General features: G+C 40.0%; 2 protein-coding genes across 3 annotated transcripts; both read right to left on the bottom strand.

The window, feature by feature from the left end:
* VGLL1 (vestigial like family member 1) lies at positions 1–8,226 on the bottom strand. Of its 2 annotated transcripts, none has more exons than XM_069867375.1 (6): positions 8,026–8,226; positions 5,472–5,535; positions 4,092–4,321; positions 3,130–3,549; positions 1,233–1,292; positions 1–793 (listed from the first exon to the last, which is right to left on the bottom strand). In XM_069867375.1, the coding sequence occupies exons 3-6, from the start codon at positions 4,300–4,302 to the stop codon at positions 753–755; spliced, it is 732 nt and encodes a 243-aa protein (XP_069723476.1). In that variant the 5' UTR covers positions 4,303–4,321; positions 5,472–5,535; positions 8,026–8,226; the 3' UTR covers positions 1–752. The 2 variants fall into 2 exon arrangements, with proteins under 2 accessions (XP_069723476.1, XP_069723477.1); XM_069867376.1 differs by having other exon boundaries at positions 3,130–3,546; positions 8,026–8,215.
* Positions 8,227–10,130: 1,904 nt separating this feature from the next.
* Positions 10,131–22,927, bottom strand: HTATSF1 (HIV-1 Tat specific factor 1). Its single transcript, XM_069867318.1, has 9 exons — positions 22,695–22,927; positions 18,787–18,991; positions 18,474–18,521; positions 17,367–17,521; positions 16,863–17,026; positions 15,196–15,295; positions 14,665–14,754; positions 14,081–14,218; positions 10,131–13,689 (listed from the first exon to the last, which is right to left on the bottom strand). Exons 1-9 carry the CDS (start codon positions 22,866–22,868, stop codon positions 13,411–13,413), a joined length of 1,353 nt encoding a protein of 450 aa, XP_069723419.1. The 5' UTR covers positions 22,869–22,927; the 3' UTR covers positions 10,131–13,410.
* Between the last annotated feature and the right edge of the window lie 1,959 nt (positions 22,928–24,886).

Here is a 24,886-nt window from a genome sequence, read left to right as displayed (position 1 = left end):
TTTTACATCTGCAGAGAGGTTGTGAAAATAGACCATTTCCACCTCCAGCTTTTGGATCAATGCTGTTTTAATTGCACCTAGTGAAGATCCAGACTTTCTCCTAGGTATAGTGTTAATTCACTGTTTTCTAGAGGATAATTATACATTATAAGAGGGCAAAACAGAGACCTTGGCCATATGCATATTGTATAGGTTCTGAAGAGATCCCGTGAATTGCAAGTATGGTTATAAATTACTGTACTTCCAAAACATAAATCTGATAACACTCTCTGCTGACCTGTGGTTATCTTGAAGTCTCTTGCCCGTGGTCTAAGACTATTTTGAACAATATGGAGATATCAAAACAAGCTAAGAAGCTACAGCACTGATTTTATGCTAACTGCATCCCTGCATTTACCAGTTATAAGCTGCATTGGCAAGACTTGTGCTTCTTATGAAGAGATGGTAAATGAATAAACACAGAAAGATTAAAAAGTGCTAATAGTCCTTTCAAAAGGGCTACTTGAAAAGCCCCAAGTAGAGAGTATTTCTTCACAACAAATATACTCTCAGGTTTAATATGCAACTATTAGAAATTATTTACTCAATAGAAAAAGATCATTTTTCTTTCCTCAAATAGTAAATAGTACAAGTATTCTTCCAGCTGAGAGAAAAAGCACAGAATATCTGCAGTTCATTCCTTCTTGATTCACAGTTGTAAAGAATAGAAGTTCACAGCAGGAACTTTCAGAAGCAGTAGAAACATCCAGTTGCTAAAAGTACAAATCTTGTCTTCTGTCGTGAATCTGAATACCTGGAAGACACAGCAGTATCAGGACAGTCAAAGAGCAGAGTCCATGCAATCCCTTAAGATGTTGTGCAAACAAAATTGCACCTTTGGGTCTGATGCAAGAGGGCCCCATACTAGAACAACCAGAATGACCCATCCAAAGTAGCCCCAAAACATTGCACATCAAAGAACCAACACCAGGGTATGACACGGTGTCAAGAGACTAATAAAAACATGGAATCCTGAATACTTTGGGAATAACGTCTTAGAAGAGCTCTGTCAGCAGTGAGGTGGGTTTGTTGTAGTTATGGGAGAGGGTGTGTACATTTGGGGAAAAGCAAACTTTTCAAATACAGTCTGGAAGTAAGCAAGGGAGCATCTTTAATTCTGCGTGCACGTGCAAGGCAGCTATCCCTCATAGGCGAGTATTAATTTGTTTCAAACCTCCTGCTTCATTACTTACCTGCAGTGGCATGGCTTACACTGGGATTTTCTGAGCCTTGGTAAGAGCTTGCTTTCCTCTCTTAAAAAGAAATAAAATACTGGAGATGAGCATAGATTCAACACAGAACTAAAAATAAGCAGTAGTTCCTGCAGAAACCTTGTGCTTTTGCAGCCTAGCCTATAGCACAGGTGCTGAGGAGCTCTGTGCTGTCTGGCACAGCAATATACACTTCCATAAATATAAACATCAGCTGTTCTTAAACATGACACAACACAACGAGAAGTATATTTAACAGATAGCGCCAAGAAGCAGGGACTCCCACAGCCAGACTAGATGCACACATCCTAGGGACTTGCCAAAGCCTCACTGGGAACACAGGCCAGTCATTTCTTTTCTGTTCTTTTTGCTTGATAAGCACATGCACAGCACTACATGTTGTGTTATGAAGCTCCACAAACATTCAGAGAGGCCCTGGAAACATCCTGATGGAAAAGGCTTTAATTGGAGATGCCTGGGGAACATGGAGCTGTTTCATTTCCTTTTCAATTTTTCCCCACTCCTTTTCTTTCTGACATTTTGAACAAAACTCAGTTGGTGTTAGCACTGCTTTCCTTTCTCAATCCCAAGACCTGTTTCATGAAACATCTTTTTTGAAGGACTCGGTTCTGCAGCTCCCAAGCCTCGATAGGCTCACATTCCCCCTTGGGAGAAGAGGGCATCTAATCTCATTCTTAAATCCTAGAAGTCCAGTGTCTTTAAAGTAATTAGACTGTCATTTACTAGCTGCAAAAAGACTAGGGTGCCTGCCTGTGCAGCACAGACACACCATCTCAGCTCAGCCCATGTAGCATGAGCAGAAAGTTTGCATTCCAGCTGCAGACATACAGACTTGCCCTTTCCATGCACAGACACAGACAGGCATTAGACACTAGCAGGAAGAAGTTAGCAAACCACCTACAGCTGGGGGCTTCATAGCAGCACAGCTTCCATACAACCCCAAAAGAGGACCTGTGGATAAGGCTCCCTGCAGATATGAGTGATAGTTTTAGCCCATGTTCAGCCAAATTCCTGCTGTTGCAGATTAAAAACTGGGTAACCAGGAGATATTTCACAGCTGGTTATTTTCCAAAACCTAAGACTCAGGATTGCTTCTTCATGTCTGGTCTATTTTATCTAGAAGCACCGGGCAGGACACTCTGTATTTTCCAGCAGACTCCCTAAACAATTTCACAACCCTTTTTCTTGGAGGCCAGTGCCAAGTTGACTATCTGGGTAACGCCCAGGAACAGCAATGCAGGCGTACCCTAACAGGGCATCAGGTTCTGGCCAGGAGGCTTGGTCCCAGAGAACTTCTCAAAGGCAGAAATTACTCACTAAGGAGCAATTTTATCCAGCAGACCTAGAAGCTATGGGGACTTAAGCTCCTGGGAAAGGGACTTCACCCACCAGCCATGTTTATTCTGCATGCTGGTGGTACCTAGAGTTAGAATTCCTACTAATTTTCACAGAAAGGGTCATTGGGCACTGGCAGAGGCTGCCCAGGGAGGTGGTTGAGTCATATTCCCTGAAGGAGTTTAAGGCATGGGTGGACGAGGTGCTGAGGGACATGGTTTAGTGTTTGATAGGAATGGTTGGACTCGATGATCCAGTGGGTCTCTTTCAACCTGGTTATTCTATGATTCTATGAATGGTTGGTCTCGGTGATCCGGTGGGTCTTTTCCAACCTGGGGATTCTATAATTCTAATAAACCCCGAGTACCACAGTACACAGCATGGGTCAGTCATTGAAAAAAAAAAAATAATCTATGAGCTGGGCTGAAGATGGCTCCAATTTGAGAACCTTCGGAGCAGCCTGTGTTGTTTTGTCTCTTTGCATAAGATGCTATCAAAGAATAAAGTGATAGTATTTTCTTACCTCCCCCAGGAGCTGAACTTTGGCTTATATTTTGTAACCTAGCCGGTCCAGTCACACAAGCAGAACTTAAGTGTTGCTTCATGGTACATTCTTGCATGGACGCTAGGCACCTTTCCTGTTGCAGAAGACCAAGAAGAGAACCGTATTTCCTGTCAGAGATCGGCTCATCTACCGCGTGCAGGTCAGGCAAGTCATGATGATACACCGAACTGGTAAGACTGGGAGTCCCAAGCGAAGGGAAAGGCCATAAATCTGCAGGCTGAGTTGGATGACTCCGCAGAGCTGATGGCTGGTATTGACCTGCCACACCAGCGGCAGAAAAATTCAGGCCAGAATTTGACATGCTCGTAGCAGAAGATGACGGATATGGTTTGGAGCAATGTGAAGAGAAATTCCACTGATGGGGAGACATGCTATCTACTTTAAAAGAGAAAGAAAGCGTCTGAAGTCTCATCAATTCTTTTTTTTTTCCAAGGTAAATTCCAACAGACTTCTAAAGGAATGCTACCAGATTGCCCGTGCATTTTTAAAAGAAATTACATTCACTTTAGTGCTGTTTATCTTAAAAATCAACAACAAATTCATACTAAAAGCAGTCTAAACCACCACCAGTACTTGCAAATAAATATTACACGTTTTAACAGTTGCAAACTTAGACAAATGTATTTTTGCAAAGACAACAAATTAATTTGTAATGCACTTAATATATCTGACAGTGATAGAGGCTCTTGGCTGGAAAACGAGGACCTGGTCCTGCCAACAGGCCCAGGCAGGGCTTGGAAAGCACCTCAGTGAACACAGGGATTTACGCAGGAAGTCCCAGCTATATAATACACGGCTTTGCAAGCAATGATTTTCTTGCTTTCCATTTGCACACAATTCCAAGTCTAAGCACGCTGCATTTTAAATTTGTTAGCGAAAGCTAGTCACCCCCGTCCAACACCATGATCACAGCGGCTCACCGTTCTTCAGGACAACTGTCTCACCCTTCTGCTTTACACTCAGATCTTGTGGGTTCTTCGCATTGCTTAGAGCTCTAGAAAAATGTTCATCTACCACGCTGTTAATATCCCCTTGGAAATACGTAAATACAACACTCTGAGATCCCCATTCTGTTTTCACAGGTTCTTTGCTTTTACATGGCTTTGGGGAGAGCCTCCTTGTTTCTTCCATTTTCAATAACCGACAGCCCCTGCCAAAAAAAATAGACCAGTCAAAGAAATACTGTTAAACTTTAAGTGCAGAGCCTGCCTTCCTCCTGAAACTGGTAGGGCCAGAAGAACCGTTACCAGTAAGATTAGATTCTTTTTCTGTGTTTCTGCTTCTTCCATACACTTTTTCTCTACCCATTTCCTTATTCTGTACTTCTAATGTGAAATATTTACATACAAAACAAAAGGAGAAAGTCTTCAATACGTATGTACAATGTTTTTCAGAGTTGTGATGGGAGTCCATTTTTCCCAGTCTGACAAATTGAATCCCATTAGTCCAACTCGTTCCATGCAGTATCTTTTGCATGCAGGCTCTAAGTCATATAACTGTACAATATTCCAAGTTAGTAAGAGATCCTACATCCTGAGAGCAGTGAACGGCTCAGAGATTCCGAGGCCCTGACGGATACCAACCTTGTACGAGCTCCTTATCAATGCCATAGCTTTGGCTCTATTCATAGAATCATAGAACAACCAGGTTGGAAGAGACCACCGGATCATCGAGTCCAACCATTCCTATCAAACACTAAACCATGCCCCTCAACACCTCGTCCACCCATGCCTTAAACACCTCCAGGGAAGGTGACTCAACCCCCTCCCTGGGCAGCCTCTGCCAGTGCCCAATGACCCTTTCCGTGAAGAATTTTTTCCTAATGTCCAGCCTAAATCTCCCCTGGCAGAGCTTGAGGCCATTCCCTCTTGTCCTGTCCCCTGTCACTTGGGAGAAGAGGCCAGCACCCTCCTCTCTACAACCTCCTTTCAGGTAGTTGTAGAGAGCAATGAGGTCTCCACTCAGCCTCCTGAAGAATAAAGTGGGCATATTTATCCTCTAGCTGAAATTTCTCACTCCTGCCTTCAGAAGTCTTTCTAACCCTGGGCTTAGGACCCAGCATGATGCAAACATACCCTGGGGATGGAATATGCTACAGAATTGAAGCACTTGGACAAAATTCAGACAACACAGAGGTGGCGTTAGCCCTAGGTGAAGCTCACATGAACTTATCAAAATGCTTTGATCAATTCTGGGGTTTGTATTGCTCAAAAAACATACTGACTCAGTGCAGGAAAGAGAGAACAAATACTAACCGGGGCGTAAAATAACAACTTTAGAAAAGGTAAAGTTCAAAGTACCTTAATCACTGTCAGCACAGAGACCCACAAGGAAAAGACTTCTGAGAGTAGTTAGCTGCTTCCCCTGTTAGAAAAGACACCAAGACTAAATTATTGGAAATACAAATTATGTCAAATTCAAATAAGCAAACAAAAGACCTTTTTTTGTTTGAAACAACTTACCTAGGCACGTTGTAGGTCTGCCAATTGCTTTAAACTTTGTTAGAAAGACTGCTAAAACACACACTGTAGCTCAAGCAGAAGTTATGGTTTTAAGGCAGTAATTACTCTAAAATAGTTTTCAGGAAGTCAAAAGAAGAATGTGAGTCTTCTTTTCATTCTCCTTAAAAATCTCTGCTGCCAGATATGGTAAGAGTAGGACAAGGAATGTCACTGCTTGCCCTGGAGAAGCATCATTTTTATGCATTTGTGCAGTTTCTGGCCGCAGGGGAGCTTGTTCTACAACCAGAGCTCATACGTTCTGCTGTAATCAAAATCATATTTAGCTCTGCTCAGCCTATGAATGCAGTGAGAAGTGCCTTCTGTTTCTATTCAATTTTTTATGTCTCATTGTCAGCTCCTGATGCTGCATAACAGAATTACCTTGGTAGCAAAAAGGCTGCTGTTAGTTTGAGACCAGGGAAAACTTTGGCTGATAGTCAATTATATCACATAAAACTTAATGAATTATTAGATATGTCTTTCCATCCAACTCACCCTACATTACAGTGTTGCTTAATCTATTCCAATACATTTATCGGATTCTTTTCTAATCATAAGCCCTCCAGCACTCAGAAGCTTCCTAATAAACATTGTCCTCATCTATGTCTCAAAAGTTGTTCTGAAGTATTTGCAAAGGCTGCCTTCAAACAGCCTCTCAGTATGTCTTACACATGAAAAGACTGTTCAGGCTGCAAAACCAAGTACTTGGACATTAAGAAATTGGAGGATTAAGGTTATCCAGCCATAATCCATCCCCCTTTTATGCTTAAGCCTTCATCTGCAATCTTCTTGTCCATGTTTACTACTTGCTTCTATGTCGTGTTTTGCTTGTTACCTTTTACCTTCCCCACATTCTCTGTTCGATTCTCTCCGCCACGGTCCCTTGCTCAGCTAGCCCTGATCCCCTGTCATCAACTACCAATTTATGTTCAAACTCAGGAGTTCCTCAATCCTCATCTTAGGATTTCTATTGCTTTGCCCTTTTTATATCCTTTCCCCAGCTCCAGCCTTAATAACCTTAAACACAGTGCTAGGGATGGGACACACACAGGCTGGTCACCAGTTAGGGATGCTCTGTAACTGTTGTCTGATTCAGTTCTGATTCAAAACAAGCATTTAGAACTTTAAAACTGAAAAATAAAACCCAAAACCTTTCCCAAACACAGAAAACTAATTGAAAACCTTCCTAATTTACAGGTGACTTCCCAAAGCCCATGAGGGAAGCTGGACCTAGCACAATCTCACCAAATAACTGGAAGAAATTTGAGTACAGGAAGAGACACTATTTTTTTCCACAGTCTTGTTTTGGAAACCTAAACAGTGGGTTGCTTAAACTTTCTGGTTGCTTAGCTGGAGGCCAATTCTTGCCATTGAAAATTCCAACTCAAGCGGTGCGAGCTTGGCGAAGTCCTCAGCAACCATAAGGCTTGAGAAAGGACTTTACCAGGTCACTTCGACAGCAAGCAGCAAACCAGCTCTTCCTACACCGCTCCACCACTAGACATCAACATACAATTTAAAAAGCATTAGCTCTGGCCCAGAGGTCTATTTTCCTGTTCTTCTCTAGGTGCAAACCAGCCACTGCACCTTTGAACCTCTTTATTAACACGTTCAACTTGCTTGTGACGTTAATTGTAAGCTCCTTTAGCACCATTTATCTGCGTGCGGCAGCTGTTAGGCTCGTGTGAATCCACAGTAGTTACAGTGCAAGAAAAAAAAGTTTTCTTAAAGAAAGAATGATCAATTATCCGTTTTTTTCCCCATTTCTCTTAAAAACCTCTTGTGCTTTTCAACAAGCAGTCACAAAGAGGCTGGATATAATCTAGATTATATCACAGTCCTTTCAGTGGACGTGAGGAACTTAATATCCTGATAGTCAGGACTTGGATTTGCAGTACTGTGGTCTTCATTACCTGAAAGCCCCATTCTTCTGTCTTCCAGCAGGAAGATGAAACTCTTGGCTCACCCCACACCACTCAGAAGGGGTTAATTATGGCAAAATAATGCATGTAATTGTTCAAGTTATTTGTCCTTCAGATGGACAAGGGCACATGGTCAACAGAGGCTCAAGAGACACGGTTGTTGACCGCTTACAAGTGACAATACTTTACACTATTTTGCACATTCCCCACCCTTACCAGCACCATTCATTTCCCAGGGTAATCTGGTCTCCATTTCACACAGCCCAAACCAGTTTTAAAAATCCATACAATAATAAAAAAAAAATCCGCTTCCCAAGTATTAAGCAATAATTTAACAAGCAGGCATTATTTTTCATCAAGTACCTTTCAAACAAGGGAACATTTGAACATGTCAGTGAACATATGTTGAAACGATCACTGAATTCTCCTACCTTAACTCACTGTCATGAGTGGTGTCGCACCAGTAAGATTTTCCAGCTGCAGAGGGTCATGCTGTGTCCAGCAGTTTGGGATCCTTCTCCCAGCAGGCTGGGAGCACGGCTGCTATCACTGAGGAAGGAGACAAGCTCTGTTCATGAACTCCCTACATGCTTTCTAGCCTCCAGCTGCCAGTGAACTAGGCGTTTCCTTCAGCCTATCTGCTAGGAATGCGTGAAATGCACTCCAACAAGTCAACCAGGTTAGGAGGTTTCAGGAATGAGGAAAATAGGATTGTAAGCAGACCTTTTTTTTTTTTAATGACAATGTGTACACAATAAAGATGACAGCTCTGGACTTCAGAAGAGTTTAGAGTAGGGTGATAAGTTATGATAGGGAACCAAACTTGGCCAGGATCATAAAGGACTTTTCTACACGAGGGTCTAGCATATTCAGTGTTAAGTGGGTAAGTACAGACACCTATAAGGAGGAAAAGATCACCTGTCTCCATCCCAGATAAACTGGATAAACAGTTTTCTCTCTCTCCTTTGCTGGGTCTATTTAAATTACTACAGAAATCTTCAAAAAGTAAAAATGCCATTCTTGTTCTGTAAGGGTCACAACAAGAAACAGCTTGGTTTGGGTTCGGTTGGGGTAAGTTTACCAAATTACAGTAATACCAGAAATGCTGATTTGGGGTCAAATGTGCCACTCTCAGCTGGAAAAATGCACTGGGGAACTGGAGCCGCTAAACTGGTGACATTATGTCTTTTATGCAATAACTTAAGAGGTTGTTTACTCACCCAGAAAGCAGAGAGCACAATCCAATTCCCTCTGCCTAATAATGTATGAATCCACCCTCTGCCATCTCCCAGAACAACTTAACTACCAGGCTGTAAGATTTCCCGGGAGGGTGCTTAGTCTTTTATTGACACACTCTTCACATAAGCATGTTTTTATTGCAAGACAGACTGGGTTCTGGGCTATCAGCAGAGCCGGTGCTCATCTCAGTCACTCCCTCTGTGATCCCCTTTTCTATAGCAGAGATTTCCTCTGCTGAAGCTTTTCAAGACCTCATTCAAGAGTTTCTTCTCAGGTTGGCAGTTGAAGCACTGGTAAGGTTGGTAGATGGCATTAGTTTAAATCTCCCAGATGAACACCTCAGAGAACTACTGGGTAACAATGGGATTATTCTTCATCCTTTGCAGTACAGGAATTGAAAGAACTGATTTCCAGTGCTTTTTCAACAAAGTTTAAACTTCATTTCCAAGAATAAAAATTTAAATTGTGCTTGTCCTTAACAAACAAAACACCCCCCCCCAGTCTCCATTATAACTGCTCCTCCTCCTATTGTCTTCACACAAGGTCCCATCCACACACCAAGCCAGGATGAAGCCTGAGACAAAGCGCAAAGAGGGAACAAATGCCATGTCCCCAGTAAATACAGTTCTAGCAACAAGTACTGGATTCCCAGCTGGAAAAGCTCTGGCATGTTAACACATACTCTGTATAAATGGAACTCGCTGTGCACCAAATGCTATGGTATCTTTTACTAAGGAAAAAAAATCAGGCAAATAAATTATCTCAAACTAATCAGAATAGACTTGGTTTTGTTCACGAATTTGTTTATTAAAAAGGTAGTATAAAACACAACCCCTTTAAGAAACAAAACTGAAGACAAATCAAGGGATTCCCAGATGCTGCCACAAGTCTGGATACTATTCAAATACGACTTTTTTTTTTCTTTTTTTTTAGTATCTGTTTTCTAAAGGATAAAGGAAAATGATCAATCCCACTTATGGAAAGAAAATAACCTGCCAGAAAAATTCCAAGTCATCTTACCGAAAAGTTTAATCTAACAATATACTTCCATATTACAGAATGAGCAAAAAACAATTTGCTGCAAAAGATTTCATAATTCTATATTTTACAGAACTTTCAGAGCATCCTGACAGCAAGACTTGAAGCCTCGTTTAATGAAATACACACAAGTCAAATCAACACCAGAACACAACTTACAAAATTCAGTTACCACACCGCAGTATGCTTCCTCAAATTCAGAAATTAAAATAAGAATTTAAAATCCAATTAAAATCTGTGGCTATGCTTTGTGGATTGATTTTGTTTTTAAGAATTGGGTTAGTTTATACAGTTCAAGAATTTAGGGTACAGCTACTGATTTTACTGGAAAATTTAAACAAAAGTTTGGGTTTCTATGAAGCATCCTATAACTTTGCATTTTCTTAAGTGAATCAAGCTAAGTATTTGTAATTGTAAATAGGTTAATCTTAACTGAATAATGTCTAGGACATGTTCTAGCTAGAAATGCACTGCATTTAACATACTAATGATTTTAAGTGAATTGCAATCCTTATACAAAATGTAAGTTGTACAATGGACTGAAATTCAATTAAAAAAGTAATTTAAAAAAGTCATCAGGAGAAACAGATAAACATTTTGATGCAAAATGAAACTAATTCTCTCTTTACAGCTGCATATAAACATTCAAGAACCTGCTACTACTTACATGCCTTTTCTTTTGGGGCTTTTTGTTTTGTCTACCTTGGCCACGCTCCTCAAACCATATAATCTCTGATGGATACTTGGAACTCCATACAATTACCTTGCCAACAAACCACTAAATGGTATGTGATTGTAAAGCAAACTACCAACATCTTGAAGCTAAGCAAGTGATTCTGTATTGCATGGTTAAGAAAGTGATTATCTATGGTAAATTACTTCCAGTTAGCCAATACTCATATTTAAGTGGCTTCACATCCACTTTGACACACTGTGAATTAGTAGAAACAGATATTTCTCTAGTTCAAAAATGAGCAACAATGATTACCCACAAATTGTTTCAACCTGCTACTAGTTATTGTACTCATACAGAGGGAAGAAGACAGGCTTTCTTAAAACTAACCTCTAGCTGAAAGGCTAGGGATAAAGGAACATGCATTATACTGCAACGCTTCAGTGGAGCTTAAGAACAATTAGAAATCAAGCAAAAAGTTTGATTTTGTCACATCTAATGAGCAAGGTAAGTCATTATAAAGCACTTCAGTTAAGGAATAAACATACTGAAATGGGGTTTTAACTTCTTATCATTCATGATGTTGCTTAGTCAGAAAAAAAAAAAAGTTTAAAAAGCAACTCTGCTTGTTCAGATTGCTAAAATTTGGGTAAACATTACTGCTCTATCCTACAATAGTTCTATAATAACATTTCAAAATAGTAATTTTAACTTTTGTGAAAGAATTTGTGTTCAGATTAATTTATAAAAATTTGCATTATTTAAGGAAAACATCAAAAGAATTCAGTCTCAATGAAGGTCTGCTGAAAAGAAAGTCATTGCTGCGTTAACCTCTCCATAGACTATTAAATGCTGCAAGAACTCAGAAAGTAGTTTATAAAAATATATTTTTACATTTTACTGGGGAATAACAGAGGTAGACAAAAGGAAAATATCAGTTTGGGTGTAACGCCATACTTCAGAACAACATATTTTCATGGAAAAAGCTTTTATTTTCTTAAGAATCCTAGTTAATAAGAAAGCCAGTGAAGCATTTGGTCTCAGTCTTTTGTTGGTGTTGTACTTCAGTGTGAAGTCTAGAGGAAACAGTAAGCAGAGTAACATCACGTTTGACTTTTGAAGCAAGCCAATCAAATTAGTACATCAATTGGAGAGAGGAAGGTTACTGCACATATAACAATGCTTTATTTTTCGAAGTCTTTTTTCAAACACTAACACTAACCTTATTTTTTTATATCCGACACCATGGTAAGGCTTCATAGAACTGTACAATGTTTACACATTTGTCAGCAGTTTTCTTTTATCAAGCAATTCCACTGTAAAACAGATGATTTAACTCTAAAGAGTATTATATGATTAGGCTTTTTTAAAATAAAAATCTAACAAAACACAATAGTCTGACAGATCTAAAGCCTGGAGTCTAGAAGCTGGAAGAAAAAAAGGAGCACTGAAAGCCATACTCACCACACTAGATTACACTCCTCATACAACAAAACTTTCAGCCATCAAAGGTCTGTGGTGCTTATCACCAATAAAAATAACTATGGTAGAACCAACAAAACTCAGATGTCATCTGACTATGTCCCCATGTGCAGCTACAAACCAGGCAGTGTTTCAGATTCCCTGAACTGTTCAAACATCTCTTTTGCAGAAACATACAAATCACACACTTTGAAAGATGAGGAAAAGGTCTTCTATCCTTAGATATCAAAATTACAATATTCTAAATTAAGAATTACTATTCCCCAAACGGCTCCCCCAAGTCATTTTTTTAAAGCCTGCCACTTAAGATATCTAAAGATAGAATGTCTTCTAAATACTTGGTTTTGGAAATATTTCTAGGAGGGCTAGCATTTGCTTTATCCATATAAAAGAATATTATTTGAAAGCCTGTTTTGAAGTACTCTAACTTTTGCACAACGAACTGTAGTTCAAGTTGCCAAAAGCCTTTATATTTTTACGAAGCACAGGAGATCCCCACTTTGAAGAGCACGTAAGGCTAAACTGTTGAAGAGAACTCACACTCACCATTCTAATAAAGTTCAACAAAAATCTCTGTTACTAAAGCAAAAAGCTAAAAGTCAACCCATCAATCAAAAGTCCATTTTGCACACATACTCCACCACACCATCAGAGATTAAGATCAGTCTTATTTCATTATGGCCTAGAATGCATGTGCTCATGCACTTCTAGTCTCCTTGACATAATTCCAGCCTCAACGGAAAATCTAAATGGGGGAAGAAAAACAATTTACTGAATGCTGTGATTTAATAATCTACCTTCATTCAGTTTGCCTTATGTTGGCTATGGCAACCTTGTTTGTTTTCAACTTCCTTTCAGTTTGTGACTTGGTATGACTTGCTACACTGTGCGTAGCAACATACCCAATGCATTCACCCCATAAATATCACAGCATCTGTTCCATAAAATGATCCAAAGTACTCAGAACAAGAGGAACTTGTAAGGATGAGATACCAAGTTCCAAGGGGTACAGGAAAATTTGCATTAAAATCCACAAATCTTGTAATAGCTTTGCATTACTTAAGTTACAGAGAGTTACATAAATGTAAGGGTTGGAACTTATTTCACACTTACATAATGAAACACTGACGAGCATAGTTAGAACAAAAGAAGCCTGATGAGTTTTACCACGTTCTTGGCAACTTGAGTTACTTTACCTGAATAGCCAATTAATACAAACTTCCAGAACTTCATTAAATACTGCTTTTAATGAAAACTTCAAAGCACAGAGTTGACGACATTTCAATATGCATATATTCATATGAACACTGTCTGCAGTCACCCTGAAGAAGGGGATAAACTCAAACACCACCCTAAACACACATGCTTTCATAAAGCAAAGATGTTATGTATCTGTTTCAGCATCACTGCCTGCAAGGCTGCTGTCTGTCGATGGAGCACCATCTTCGTTAATGCCCTCACCATTATTCTCCCTCTTAGTGGCTTCATCATTTACATCCTCCTTAGATGCATCATTTACTTCTGAAGGTTGTCTGCCCTCAGGCAGTTTAATGCTGCTTGTGGCCGAATCAGATGTAGTTTGCTGCTCCTTTGCATCAGGATCCTCCAAAAATGATCCCCACACCTTGAGCCTTTCTTCCCTTTCCCTTGCAGTCTCCTCCACCTATTAAAGATATGTTTATACTCATAATTTTAAAGTCTTGTAAAATGAATATTTACACAAACAAAATAATATCAACATTTCTATTGCAGCAATACCTCAGGACTTCACTAGGCCCCGTTAACTGTGAACCACTGATCTATATATGCATCCACTGACTGGTCCTTTAAATTTACATCTCCAACACAAAAAGCTTGTTAATATCAAACGGATCCTTGAAATTTTTGCTAAATAGAATAACTAAAGATGATTTTTGTAGACATTCTAGTACTTTGAGGAGAAGCAGGATGGGACAGGAGAAGGTATGGGGATGGGAACATCAAGCACTTCTCAAATTGAGACAGATTCACAGTTTGGAAGAAATATTCCATGAAATTGGACCATGAAAAGCTACCTGATAATCTGTTACACCATCCCATGTTTCAGCACTGAGCTGACGTCCACCAAACCACCTTCCATTTAGAGTTTGCTTGCAGAGATCAGCTTCTGTTGCTTCTTTAAATGACACAGAAGCCACACCATCAGGGTGTCGCTGTAAGGAGACAAATTTCATTTAATAGTTTTCTGAACAGTGTTTTTATTCCAACATATTTTAGATTGTCTTACAAAATCAATCAGGATATAGCTCTATCCTGATCATACATAATTATGTACACTTTTTGTTCTACTGGTACATAGACTTTTTGAACACTAAACAAACGTTTCAGCTAGTTTAGCTACAAACAAATCCAACTTTCACACTTGTGACAAGTACCCAAGTTACTGGGAAGAGCTAGTCTGCCTTCACAAACACCAAAGTACATAAGTGCTTATAACAATTTCTGAAACAGTTGTTTTTAAAATAGTGAAGATTAGGTCAAGTTTCCATGTAATAAATATACAAAACCAAATAAATGCTCCACCCCTATTTAAAACATCCTGAATATTTTGCACACACTGCATCAATTCCACCAACACAAGCTTCAAAAACATACTTACATCAAATATGAGAACCTTCTTTACTTGACCGAATTTTTCACACTCTGTCCGCAGATCTTCTCTGATCTCATTTAGCACTAAGGGATCCTCCTGCAATGCAATCACAGGTTAAATTAAATAGAAGCACTTACTTCTCTCAGCGCCTGCCAGTCTATTAGAAGTTCATAAATTAAGTGTTGTACTCCATTTTCAGAGCCCCCTGGGAGCTGACAGACAGCCTTTATTGGAATTTAATAAATGCTACTTATTTATAAGACTCCTCCTCCTTCCATCCCAAAAAAAGAATTATTGTCAGGATACACACTAAAAAAGGCCAATTTGAAAAACAGATACAAACCCCTTTGTCTTGCATTTTGGAAACAGATGAATGAATTTTAAGCAGATTCTTGACACAGGAAAACAGCCAGCCCAAACATTAAGTTTAATTTTGTACTCATCTGCTTAGAATTTTACTAAAATTCCTGTGGCAGAAAGCTCAGACAATGTTAAATATAACAGCACAAATCACACTACCAAACTGCACCTTCCTACCTCAAAGTCTTTTGGGTGAAACATATTCCTGATAATAACGATGCGCTCATGTCGCATTCGAGTTACACCATCTTTCTTCTCAGGCCTCCAATCCAGCTGTCTAATGAAATGAAGCAACAGTAAGAAGATATTGTTGCGGCTCTCTTCAGTTTCTACAAGTATTTGTTGAAAAAAAATCATTAATTTGGCATTTCTTGCAAAATATCAACTACAACATGTATTTTGACACAAAGGGTTAAGTTTCTCTTTTAAGGTACTTAAATGCTCACAGAGGGAATGTAAATTACCTCAAAAAACAAAGCATTTTCTTAAACACTGAAAAATTCATCTTCAAAGTTTCATGCCTTTCTAATATCTGCTCAGATACAGGAATCAGTTGCTGCCAAGTATAACATGAATGTCAATATTTTACCATCTCTTCCTAACTTATTTGTAAAAGGGAGATCCACTATTCCCTTTGGTAAAATGTAACTACATTTATGTAAATAAACATGCAAGAACACCTCAAGTCTTACTCAGAGATTGCTACAAGACGTATTTTGCTCCACAGTGTGCAGAGCCACTGCCACAGACTCACAAGATGACTCAGGACATCCATTCTATGACTTTGCCTTCTGAGGAAAAATGTTACTTTTCATAAAAATGCCTACTTCATATCCTATTACAAAAAAAGGACACATTCACTTACACTTCTAAATCTCAAAATCTTGTATCTGTAGGGGGTAAAAAAAAAATCTTTTATGTTCCTTCATGCTTCTGCTACTACAGCTGAAGAGAACATGGATTTCCAATGAAGACAGTAGCAAGTAAATTACACTCTTCAATTCAAAAGGAACACCAACTGAAGATAGTTTATTCACACAAACTGCTTTCAAATGCAAGTTCACTGTTTTCATACTTCTCTCATCACACTGGAGACTTCTTATAGCAAGAACTGGCAATATATGTCTGAGGCAGATAAATTTCAAACTACTTTTAACTGGTAAGATGTCAAGCAGTCTTTGTTCCCTTTAATTATGGCAAAATACTTCTGCATTACTGTTTGAAACTTTTAGTGGAATACTACTTTAATTCAAATATTGACTGCTATATACTCAAACTTCTTTCTTCTTTAATCTGCATCTTCTTGGTTCCAAAAAGCAGAAAAACAGTTTTTAAGTGACAGAAGCCATGATTTACATACAACTAGTTAACTTTATATCAGAGAGACATCTGAGGGAATCTGCAGAGATATTTTAGTATTGGCTCCTACAGAAGCTAGTATCTCTTGCCCTTTGCTACCAGTAAAGTACGATATAAACAGTATGTGGAGAGCCAGAGTGTTATTACCCTATAAAATTAAGCCTATATATGGTAACAGGACTTGTACACTCTCATACACTGAGAAAAAGTCTTTTCTTTCCCCAGAGTTGTAATATTTTCTTCTACAACTAGAAGGACTTGGTTCCCTATGTATTATAGTAATGTATCAATCACAAAGTAGTTCGTTGTCAACATTTAATCTAGGAGCTCCCTCCCCTCCAAGTGTGTATCATTTAAGCTATTTCACTGTCAGATAAGACTTTGATTTTTTCCACAAATCTTAGCTTTACATTTGAAAGAAAGCAGTGTATTACTAGTAGCACTTAGAATTCAAGCAATGGTTTACTGAAATAAAAAATACAAACTTCTGCTGTTGAGACAATTTCTTCTTGTAGTCTTTACATTTCTTCCTTTTTTTGCTTGCATCATACTCCCCCTTCAGTTGAAACTTTGCAACTTCAACATGCAATTTATAGCCTCTAATCTCTGCCTCATCCAGAAGTCTCAATGCAAGTTGGACTGATTCTCTCTATTTGAAGACAAAACAGAACACAAGCTTTAAAGCACATGGCACGGTCAAATTATTCCAAAACATTTAATTATGAATATTGTGCTAAGAATCAACTCCCTGTCACTGAAAACCATAATGCCATACACTATTTTCAGGGCTGCGGTGGGGGGTGGATAAGAAGAACCAAACAAAGCGCATAAGCAGGTAAGTGGGCATTTCTGAAACAAATCTTTAGAAGATATACCTACATTCTAAGTCATACTTAAGATATTCCAAGAGTCTTCTGAACATGATTCTGAAACAGTGGCTACAAGCATCTTCAACGGGAAGGAAAACTGCATTTCACTGTACCACTGACCTTTAGATAGCAACAGAGGCCATCTCCTTTAAGATTTCCCTCCTTATCTTTGTACAGCTTGATTTTGTGTTCTTCTGTCTGAGGATCTCGCATAATGATACCACATTTTGACATGACTTGTACAAATTCATCTTTTGTAATGTCTGGAGGTAAACCTGCAAAATAAATTAAAACAGAAGGCTTGAGGTTTTTAAAACCTGAACATCCTCATTAGAACAAACTCCACAGTGTTTCCTTAAATGACAGATATCAAATTTAAGAACAAAATTTTACATACTCTGTAAAAAATATTGGCCCTTGGGACCAATATTTTTGCTATTATCTTTTAAACGCTACTTCATTCTGGCATTCTGAAAATGCTTCTACTTTTTAATAAGCATAACATAGAGCAACATCCTTCTGCTTCCTAATACGCAGACCTAGAGCTTTAGTGCTACACATGATATTGATATTGCAGTGGATACAGTGGCCCATGTGAATGTAACTATCCTGCCCAAGCTTTAAGTTCCAGTGCACCTCTAGGGACTAGAGACCAAAAAAAAGAAAACCAACCCAGTCCCTAAACAGATGACCATTAATTCCACCCAAATTCAGTAAAAAAAACAACTGCTAGTGTATGGAGTTTTTAAAGCCTGAACTTTGATTTGAGCTTCCCTATCACTTGTTCATTCCATTCCCAGTTTGTTTTTTTTTTTTTGTAGTTATTGTTTCTGCCTTCTCATCTAATAATTTATGTACTTATAAAATAAAAATTAAAGATTAAAACATTAGGTGATACATATAGTCAACACACCCTCTTATTATAAACTTGTTCTCACTATGTAATTCCGTAGGAGTTTGGAGAAATGTTTTTCTTGGCTATAGCTTACTTAAAGAAAATACTGGCTTGCCTGACACCACTCACAGAATAGCACTTTTAAAAGACAGAAGCACAGAATACATGCCCTACATTATGTTGGCACATCTGCAATTTAAAGGTCAAATACATTATGCAGTCAGGAACACAACATTAAATAGCTTGCAAGCAGCACACTGGAAGTCAGCAGGACAAACATGAGTCTTTTACTGTCTTTAGCTCAAAGCATATACATAAATGGTATTACTTACCAGTCACATAAACATTCGTGTTTCTGTCTTCTTCCACATGAAACCATCCTAAAACAGAGTTTTAATTTAGTTATGCCAATATACTAAACACGGGAGCATAAGACTTCTAAGAATGTTTGCTTGCACACAGGAACAGCTCTGAACATCCCTTAATTTGTTTTTTTTTCCCCACTTTGTATACAGACTTAAGAGGATACCTCTCAAGTACCACACAATTTCAAAACCATTCTGGAAATTTTCACAACACTCCATAACTCTGCTTCCACTCAGTACAGGTTGCAGCCTACACAGAGGAAAACACTTTGTCACTTACCTGGCTCAAGCTTCCTCTTTTCCCCTTTTTGTTTTGGATCTGTTTGTTGTGGTCCTTTCTCACTTGCTGATGGTTGTGTTCCTGATGTCTTAGAGCTTACTGCTTGCTTACTTTCAGTTGCTGTGGCAGAAGCAGATGAACTGTCTGTATCGTCTGCGTGGAAGCCATAATTGGCATGATACGTTGCCAGGAAATCTTCTGTTATCTAAAAAGAAATTCAGAATGTTAATCCAAAATTTTGAAGAAGTACAAATCTACATTTATCAGCATTTTAATGTTAGACAATGGTCATTTTCTAATCTGGCAACACAGGGAATAAGAGTATTTTAAAACTGTTTTAAAATCACCTTTGTAAAGCCATATGCACAAGAAGAACAAGCAGTTCAGACATTACCTGAACTAGACTAATTCCACTCAGCACACAAAGTTTTTAAACAAACTTTTCACAAGTTCTGCATTTTTTCAAGCAAAGCTTTCTGCTTTCCACACAAATTGGACTTGCCTGAAGGGCAGAAACCAAGTGGTCCTAACCATGTTGAAGAGAGAAAATGACGCTGAAGGTAAGCCAACAACTTCCCACAGATGATCAATGACTGACATTTGTAGGCATCTGCCTTTTCACAGAAACATTTTCAGACATGACATGTATTTGTGTTGACAGACAATAAATATTGCACTTAGACAGAGATGTATTTTAACACAATGATTATACGGCTGTACACTCTACTTTATACCCTATTCATAGGTTAATAATTAGCTGGCTCTCTTCTAGAGACTGACTATATTTGAGTAAAATACAAGACTGGCTAATGTCTGTCTTTTGGAAAACAAAACAAAAAACACTTTACAAATTACATCCAGTATTTCCAGCAGGATACATTTTGATGCTAGCCACTAGCAATAAAATGCAAAGAGGTAATACATCATAGCATCTTTTGCTAGCATCACTGCACCATGAAGGATTTTCTGAAGTTACACACACTGATTTATTCCCAAAGCTGAGCCTTTGCCGCTGAAAATTTTACCCAGCTCTGACCTGTGCTGCACTTGCTTATCTGTATTCAAAGGGGAATAAAACTTCATCTCATTAAGCTATTCTAAGAGAGTGGCACAACAGACAGAATACGCGTCAATGATGATAATGCAACCTCCTATCTTCTGTAGGGTTGTGAGACTTGATGTTTCAGCTCTAAGCTTTTATTATGACAAATACAGAACTGACAGTGACAGCCCTCTCATGAATAACACAAGATGCTGTGGAAACCCACATAACTTAAAACTTTAGCATGAAACAGATCCTACACTAAACAACCTCAATCAGGAATGTAAGGAGCTGCTCCTGCAGACGTGACATAACACAACATCAAGAGACAAGAAGAGCACAACCACCTTTAGCAAAGAAAAAGCTGTACTTTCTAATTGTGTTCATTGTATTTGACACATGCATTCTTCGCAAATCCTCAAGTTTCACAGTTGATGACATCCAGAGAATTAAGCAGCTTTTAAACTTTCTGGTGAACAGTATTATTCATTTTCATCAGAGAATCTACTGATAAATTAGTAATTAAACCTGCAACAACTAGCCACCTTCCTGCAGCAGTATTGTTTTTCAGCTTCAAGAGGAACCATGTTCTCAGGTAAAGCTAAATTTATTCTTAGCAAATTTCCTACCACGGACCATCAAATTTTGCCAGTCAATAACAAAGACTTTAACCCCATAATAAGCTATCATCCCACCATATATACCATTACAACTACTTCAATTTAAAATGAGCTTTTGCAAGCATAAGGAAAATTATACAAGTATAAGTGCTTTTATTGGAATTTATGTCATACCACGCTTGTATGGAAAAGAAACCACCACAATTTCTTATTTGGGGTGTCAATCCAGTTCTGATAGAGGACACAGAAAGAGGTCAGTTCTATCCCCATACCCACACAGCTGTATAGTTTGAGGCAACTCATCTTATAGGAAAAGAAATACAAAACTACAGGACATGCTAGCATGTAATTAACTACCAGTTAGACCGAAATGGAAAGGAATAGATTAACCAAATGAAGAACCAATACTGTACCCTTACGGAAGACAACCAGCATCTGCCTTTTCATAGCAATTTATGAAGGAAGACAGAGGAATTCAGCATGCAATTTTGTGCTATGTCTGGGAAGCACTATAAAAGGTTGGTATCCATCAATACAGTACCATTGAAAGAAAAAAATCATTAAATAATACAGAAAGCTGCAATCACTTTTATTAAATATCTGTCTCAAAATTTTTCAGAGGAATTCTGACAGTTAATATCATTAACTTTTTGCACTGCTTTGAAATATGCTTCAGTAGAAGTTCAGCAGACACTCCATTCTCAAAGCAAAGCAGCAGTGCAATACTTGTCTGTAGATGATTACTTAGACCAGTCAGAGTATTTTAGTGTTTTGACAGAGAACAGAGGCCAGGAATTTCTCTACTCCATGAGCAGTAATATAAAAACAACTTCTGGCTCCTGCAGACTCTTAGATCTATTTTGATAAAACATTCTGTTGAATAACCATCAGCTAAACGAAGTAACCTGAGATATTATGATCTCTAGCTTGGTGATCTATCTATGAAACAGTGCTTCATGATTCCTTACCAACTCCTACTACACACCATATTCACCAGTGAACGTTCCTGTTCCTATATAATCTATCCAACTCTTAATGTTATCTCCTCTCCAAGGCAGCAGTTTAGACAAGAAAGGTGTTTAGAAAAGACCAATTCTCCTGAAAAGAAGAGATAAATTTAAAGAAAGGTGAGAAAGAGGGGTAGGATAAGGGGGGGAAAAAGGAAGAATTCCATTAAAAGTTACTGTGCTTACTGGATATAGGATTCCACAGGGAGACAGGGAAACTCAGTTCTCCACAGCTCCACTGTATTTGTCACATGTTTTTACCCCTCCGTAAGCCATCTGTTAGATGGACACCTTACTAGGCTCACACACAAACTTGTCACTACAGGCTTGGTTCTCACTCAGATCCTCTGAATTGCAATGAACTCAGAGTCACAAGAACTGCAATACTAGATTTATCAAGTATAGAATATAAAGTGTTATAGTACATCCAAATTAAGTAACTACGCTATTATTATATACTGACAAAGCTATTTCTTTTGCAGATCAGCAGACCAGCTCAACACATTGAATCTATGTTGCCCCTCATCTTGAAGAGCCACATTGTTACTCCAAGTTCGTTTTGCATATTACAACTATTTAATTAAAAAAGCCAAAATGAAAAACTGCACTACATTTCCATTCTGTGGAATGCCTCTAAACCAAACACATTTAATTTTCAAGTGTATTTCCAAGATCTAAGGAGATGGGAAAATTCATCTTTATGTGTGCACTACTTTCGGATAATAATAAAAGAGAAAAGATGCTATTCCATTTTCCTCTCAAACTCCTAACAGACTAGTTCACTTCTTCACTGCCAACAGAAAGGCCAAGATCACCACAGCCACTGTGAAAAAGCAGCCCAAACATGTCAAAGGCAGTATCAACTCATCAAGATCCCAAATATAACCATGACTTCACACCAGGCCTGAGTAATTCCACAGATTCAGAGCCAAGGAGAAAAGCCAACCCACAGCTATTCACAACAAAAGAGCAGCCAGCAGGGTTACAGAGACCAGCCAGCTGCCGCGCACTTGCCTGTAAAACAGGGTTGTTTCGGTGTCAGAGCCTTTGCAGCACACACCTGCCTGGCCGAATCACCCCCGTGGTAAACAACGGGACGGTTTGGGTTGGAAAGGACCTCAAAGCCCATCCAGTTCCACCTCTGCCACGGGCAGGGACACCCAAGCCCCATCCAACCTCGGACACCTCCACGAAGGGGGCAGCCGCCGCACAGGGAAGCGCCGCTCCCCTCACACCCACCTTGGGGAACCAGGCCTTCTTCTCCCGGTCCCACTCGTAGGCGGCCCCGTCGGCCGGGTCTACGTAGGTGAAGGGGTCGGCCTGGCCCTCGCCGCCGGGCTCGGCCTCGGCCTCACACTGCTGCTGCAGCTGCAGCTGCCGGTAGAACTCCTCGTTGCCGTCCTCGCCGCTCATCCTGGCCCGTTCGGCGGGGCGGGGGGTGGCGGGGCAGACGCCCGCTGCGGGCCCGGCCTCGTCCCGCCCCTCTCGGCGGCGCCGGGAGCGCGCGGCCCCCCCCGCCGGCTTCACGCGGCCACCGCGCAGCCCCCGCGCCGCGCAGGACCGGAAGCGGAAGCGCCCCCTCCCGCGCCGCAGCCAAGGAACCGCGGGCCCGCCGGTCACGTGGTGAGCGGAGGAGCCAATGGGATGGAGGAAGGGGCGGGGCCTCGATGGAGGGGGCGGGGTTTGCTGTGGGGCGGGGCTTGAGTCCCGCCTCTGGGCGGGGCGAGGGGTGCAGCCATTGTTGTGGGGGGCAGGGCCAGGGGTAGGCCTGGAGCTGGAGCTGGAGCTGGAGCTGGAGCTGGAGCTGGAGCTGGAGCTGGAGTTGGAGCTGGAATAGAGGCAGTTGAACTGGGAGTTGGCCTCCTGCCTGCTCCAGACCTGTCTCGCTCCTTTCCCTCAGGCTGCAGCTCTGTTTTAGCACGTGAGGCCATGAGGCTGGCCAGCCCTGAGAGAGGTCGTAGCGAGGAAGATGTTGGTCTCTTCTCCCAAGTAACGAGCGATAGGATGAGAGGAATTGGCCTCAACTTGTGCCAGGAGAGTTTCACATTAGATACTGGGAACAATTTCTTCACTTAAAGTGTTCTTGGGCACTGTGGAAGGGGCTGAGTCACCGTCCCTGGAGGTGTTTAAAGGACGGGTAGATGGGGCACTGAGGGATACGGTTCAGGTACAGTTGGACTTGATGATCATACCAGTTCTTGGTCTCCTCTTTTGCCGTGCAAATGGTCTGGACAATTAAGCATCAGATCTGCCCAAGTGGCACAGGTACCTGTTTTCCATGGGATGAGGTGTGATGGGCGGAGGGTGGCCAGCTACAGCTGTTGTGCTCTTAGCAGAAAGGGCTGGTGCATTGGCACAATGGAAAGGATGAGGCTTGTCTTCAAAGTTTTGATTTAGTTTGCACTAATGAAGTCTGCAATTAGTTATTCATTGGTGTAGTATTCCATCTGTGAATGCCTGAAACGTTCTAAATAACATTCTCTCATTCAAATCAGTTCTTTTAAAAGACCTTCATTTGGGGCCAACTAGTGTTTTTCACAGTGTAAACCAGATAGCATTACATCAAAACCAAATATAATTGCTAAAGTATGTATTTAAAAGTAGTTTTATTTACAAGATGCAGCAGCACACTGTTTTGCAAAATTTAACCTAAAGCTATAAAACCCAGGTATTAAAACAGTGCACATGTTTTAAATGAAAATTTAGCTGGACAGCCCATCAAAGCTGGCAGTGGCTGGTTGCCAGTGGCAAAGCCATCTTTTCACTCCGAAATGAAAGTGATAGTCAGTACAGACGTTTTCTGGAAATTAGTATTCCTGGAACAAATATATCTTTGCTGTCATACAGGCTGGAATGAAAATAAAATTGGAGACACAATCCTGAGCTTGTAAAGCTCTGTAAGAGACACCAACATCAGCTCACTGGCTGGTCAGATGAAATTGCTGAGGATATAAATACAGACTTCTAGTAACCTTTGGCTGTTACACAAAGAACACCAAGCCTAGTTAACAACATCTTTCATGCTTCAAAAATTTTCTCTTGGGAGGGCTATTCTGTTAGTTGTCCAAGGATTGTTTTATGGTCACTTATAAACTGACAGCTTACCAGATATTTGTATTAGCTCTCAAATAGGCATTGGATTTTGGTGAGGAGCATGAGAGGCTTGTCATAAACTGTGGTCAGTTATAAAATGGGAATTGGGTATATGTTAGTGCATGGTAAATCTGCACACTGGAATGTAGCTATGAGGACAAACTACCTGAAATTCCCTCTCACTTTGCGCTGATAACAGCATGCGTGACAGCAGCTACTGCAGCACAGCTTCTTACCCCATCAACACCATCTGTTCTATCCCTCTTCAGTAAAGACAGCACAGTGAGCCAGCTCAGAGAGCTGATTCCGCTGGAAACAAGGGTCAAGACAGCTTTCTT

This window comes from Phaenicophaeus curvirostris, chromosome 13, assembly GCF_032191515.1.
Source record: "Phaenicophaeus curvirostris isolate KB17595 chromosome 13, BPBGC_Pcur_1.0, whole genome shotgun sequence".
NCBI classification, from domain to species: Eukaryota; Metazoa; Chordata; class Aves; order Cuculiformes; family Cuculidae; genus Phaenicophaeus; species Phaenicophaeus curvirostris.
Note: the sequence above shows the minus strand (reverse complement) of the source record. Positions and strands in the feature narration are given on the sequence as shown.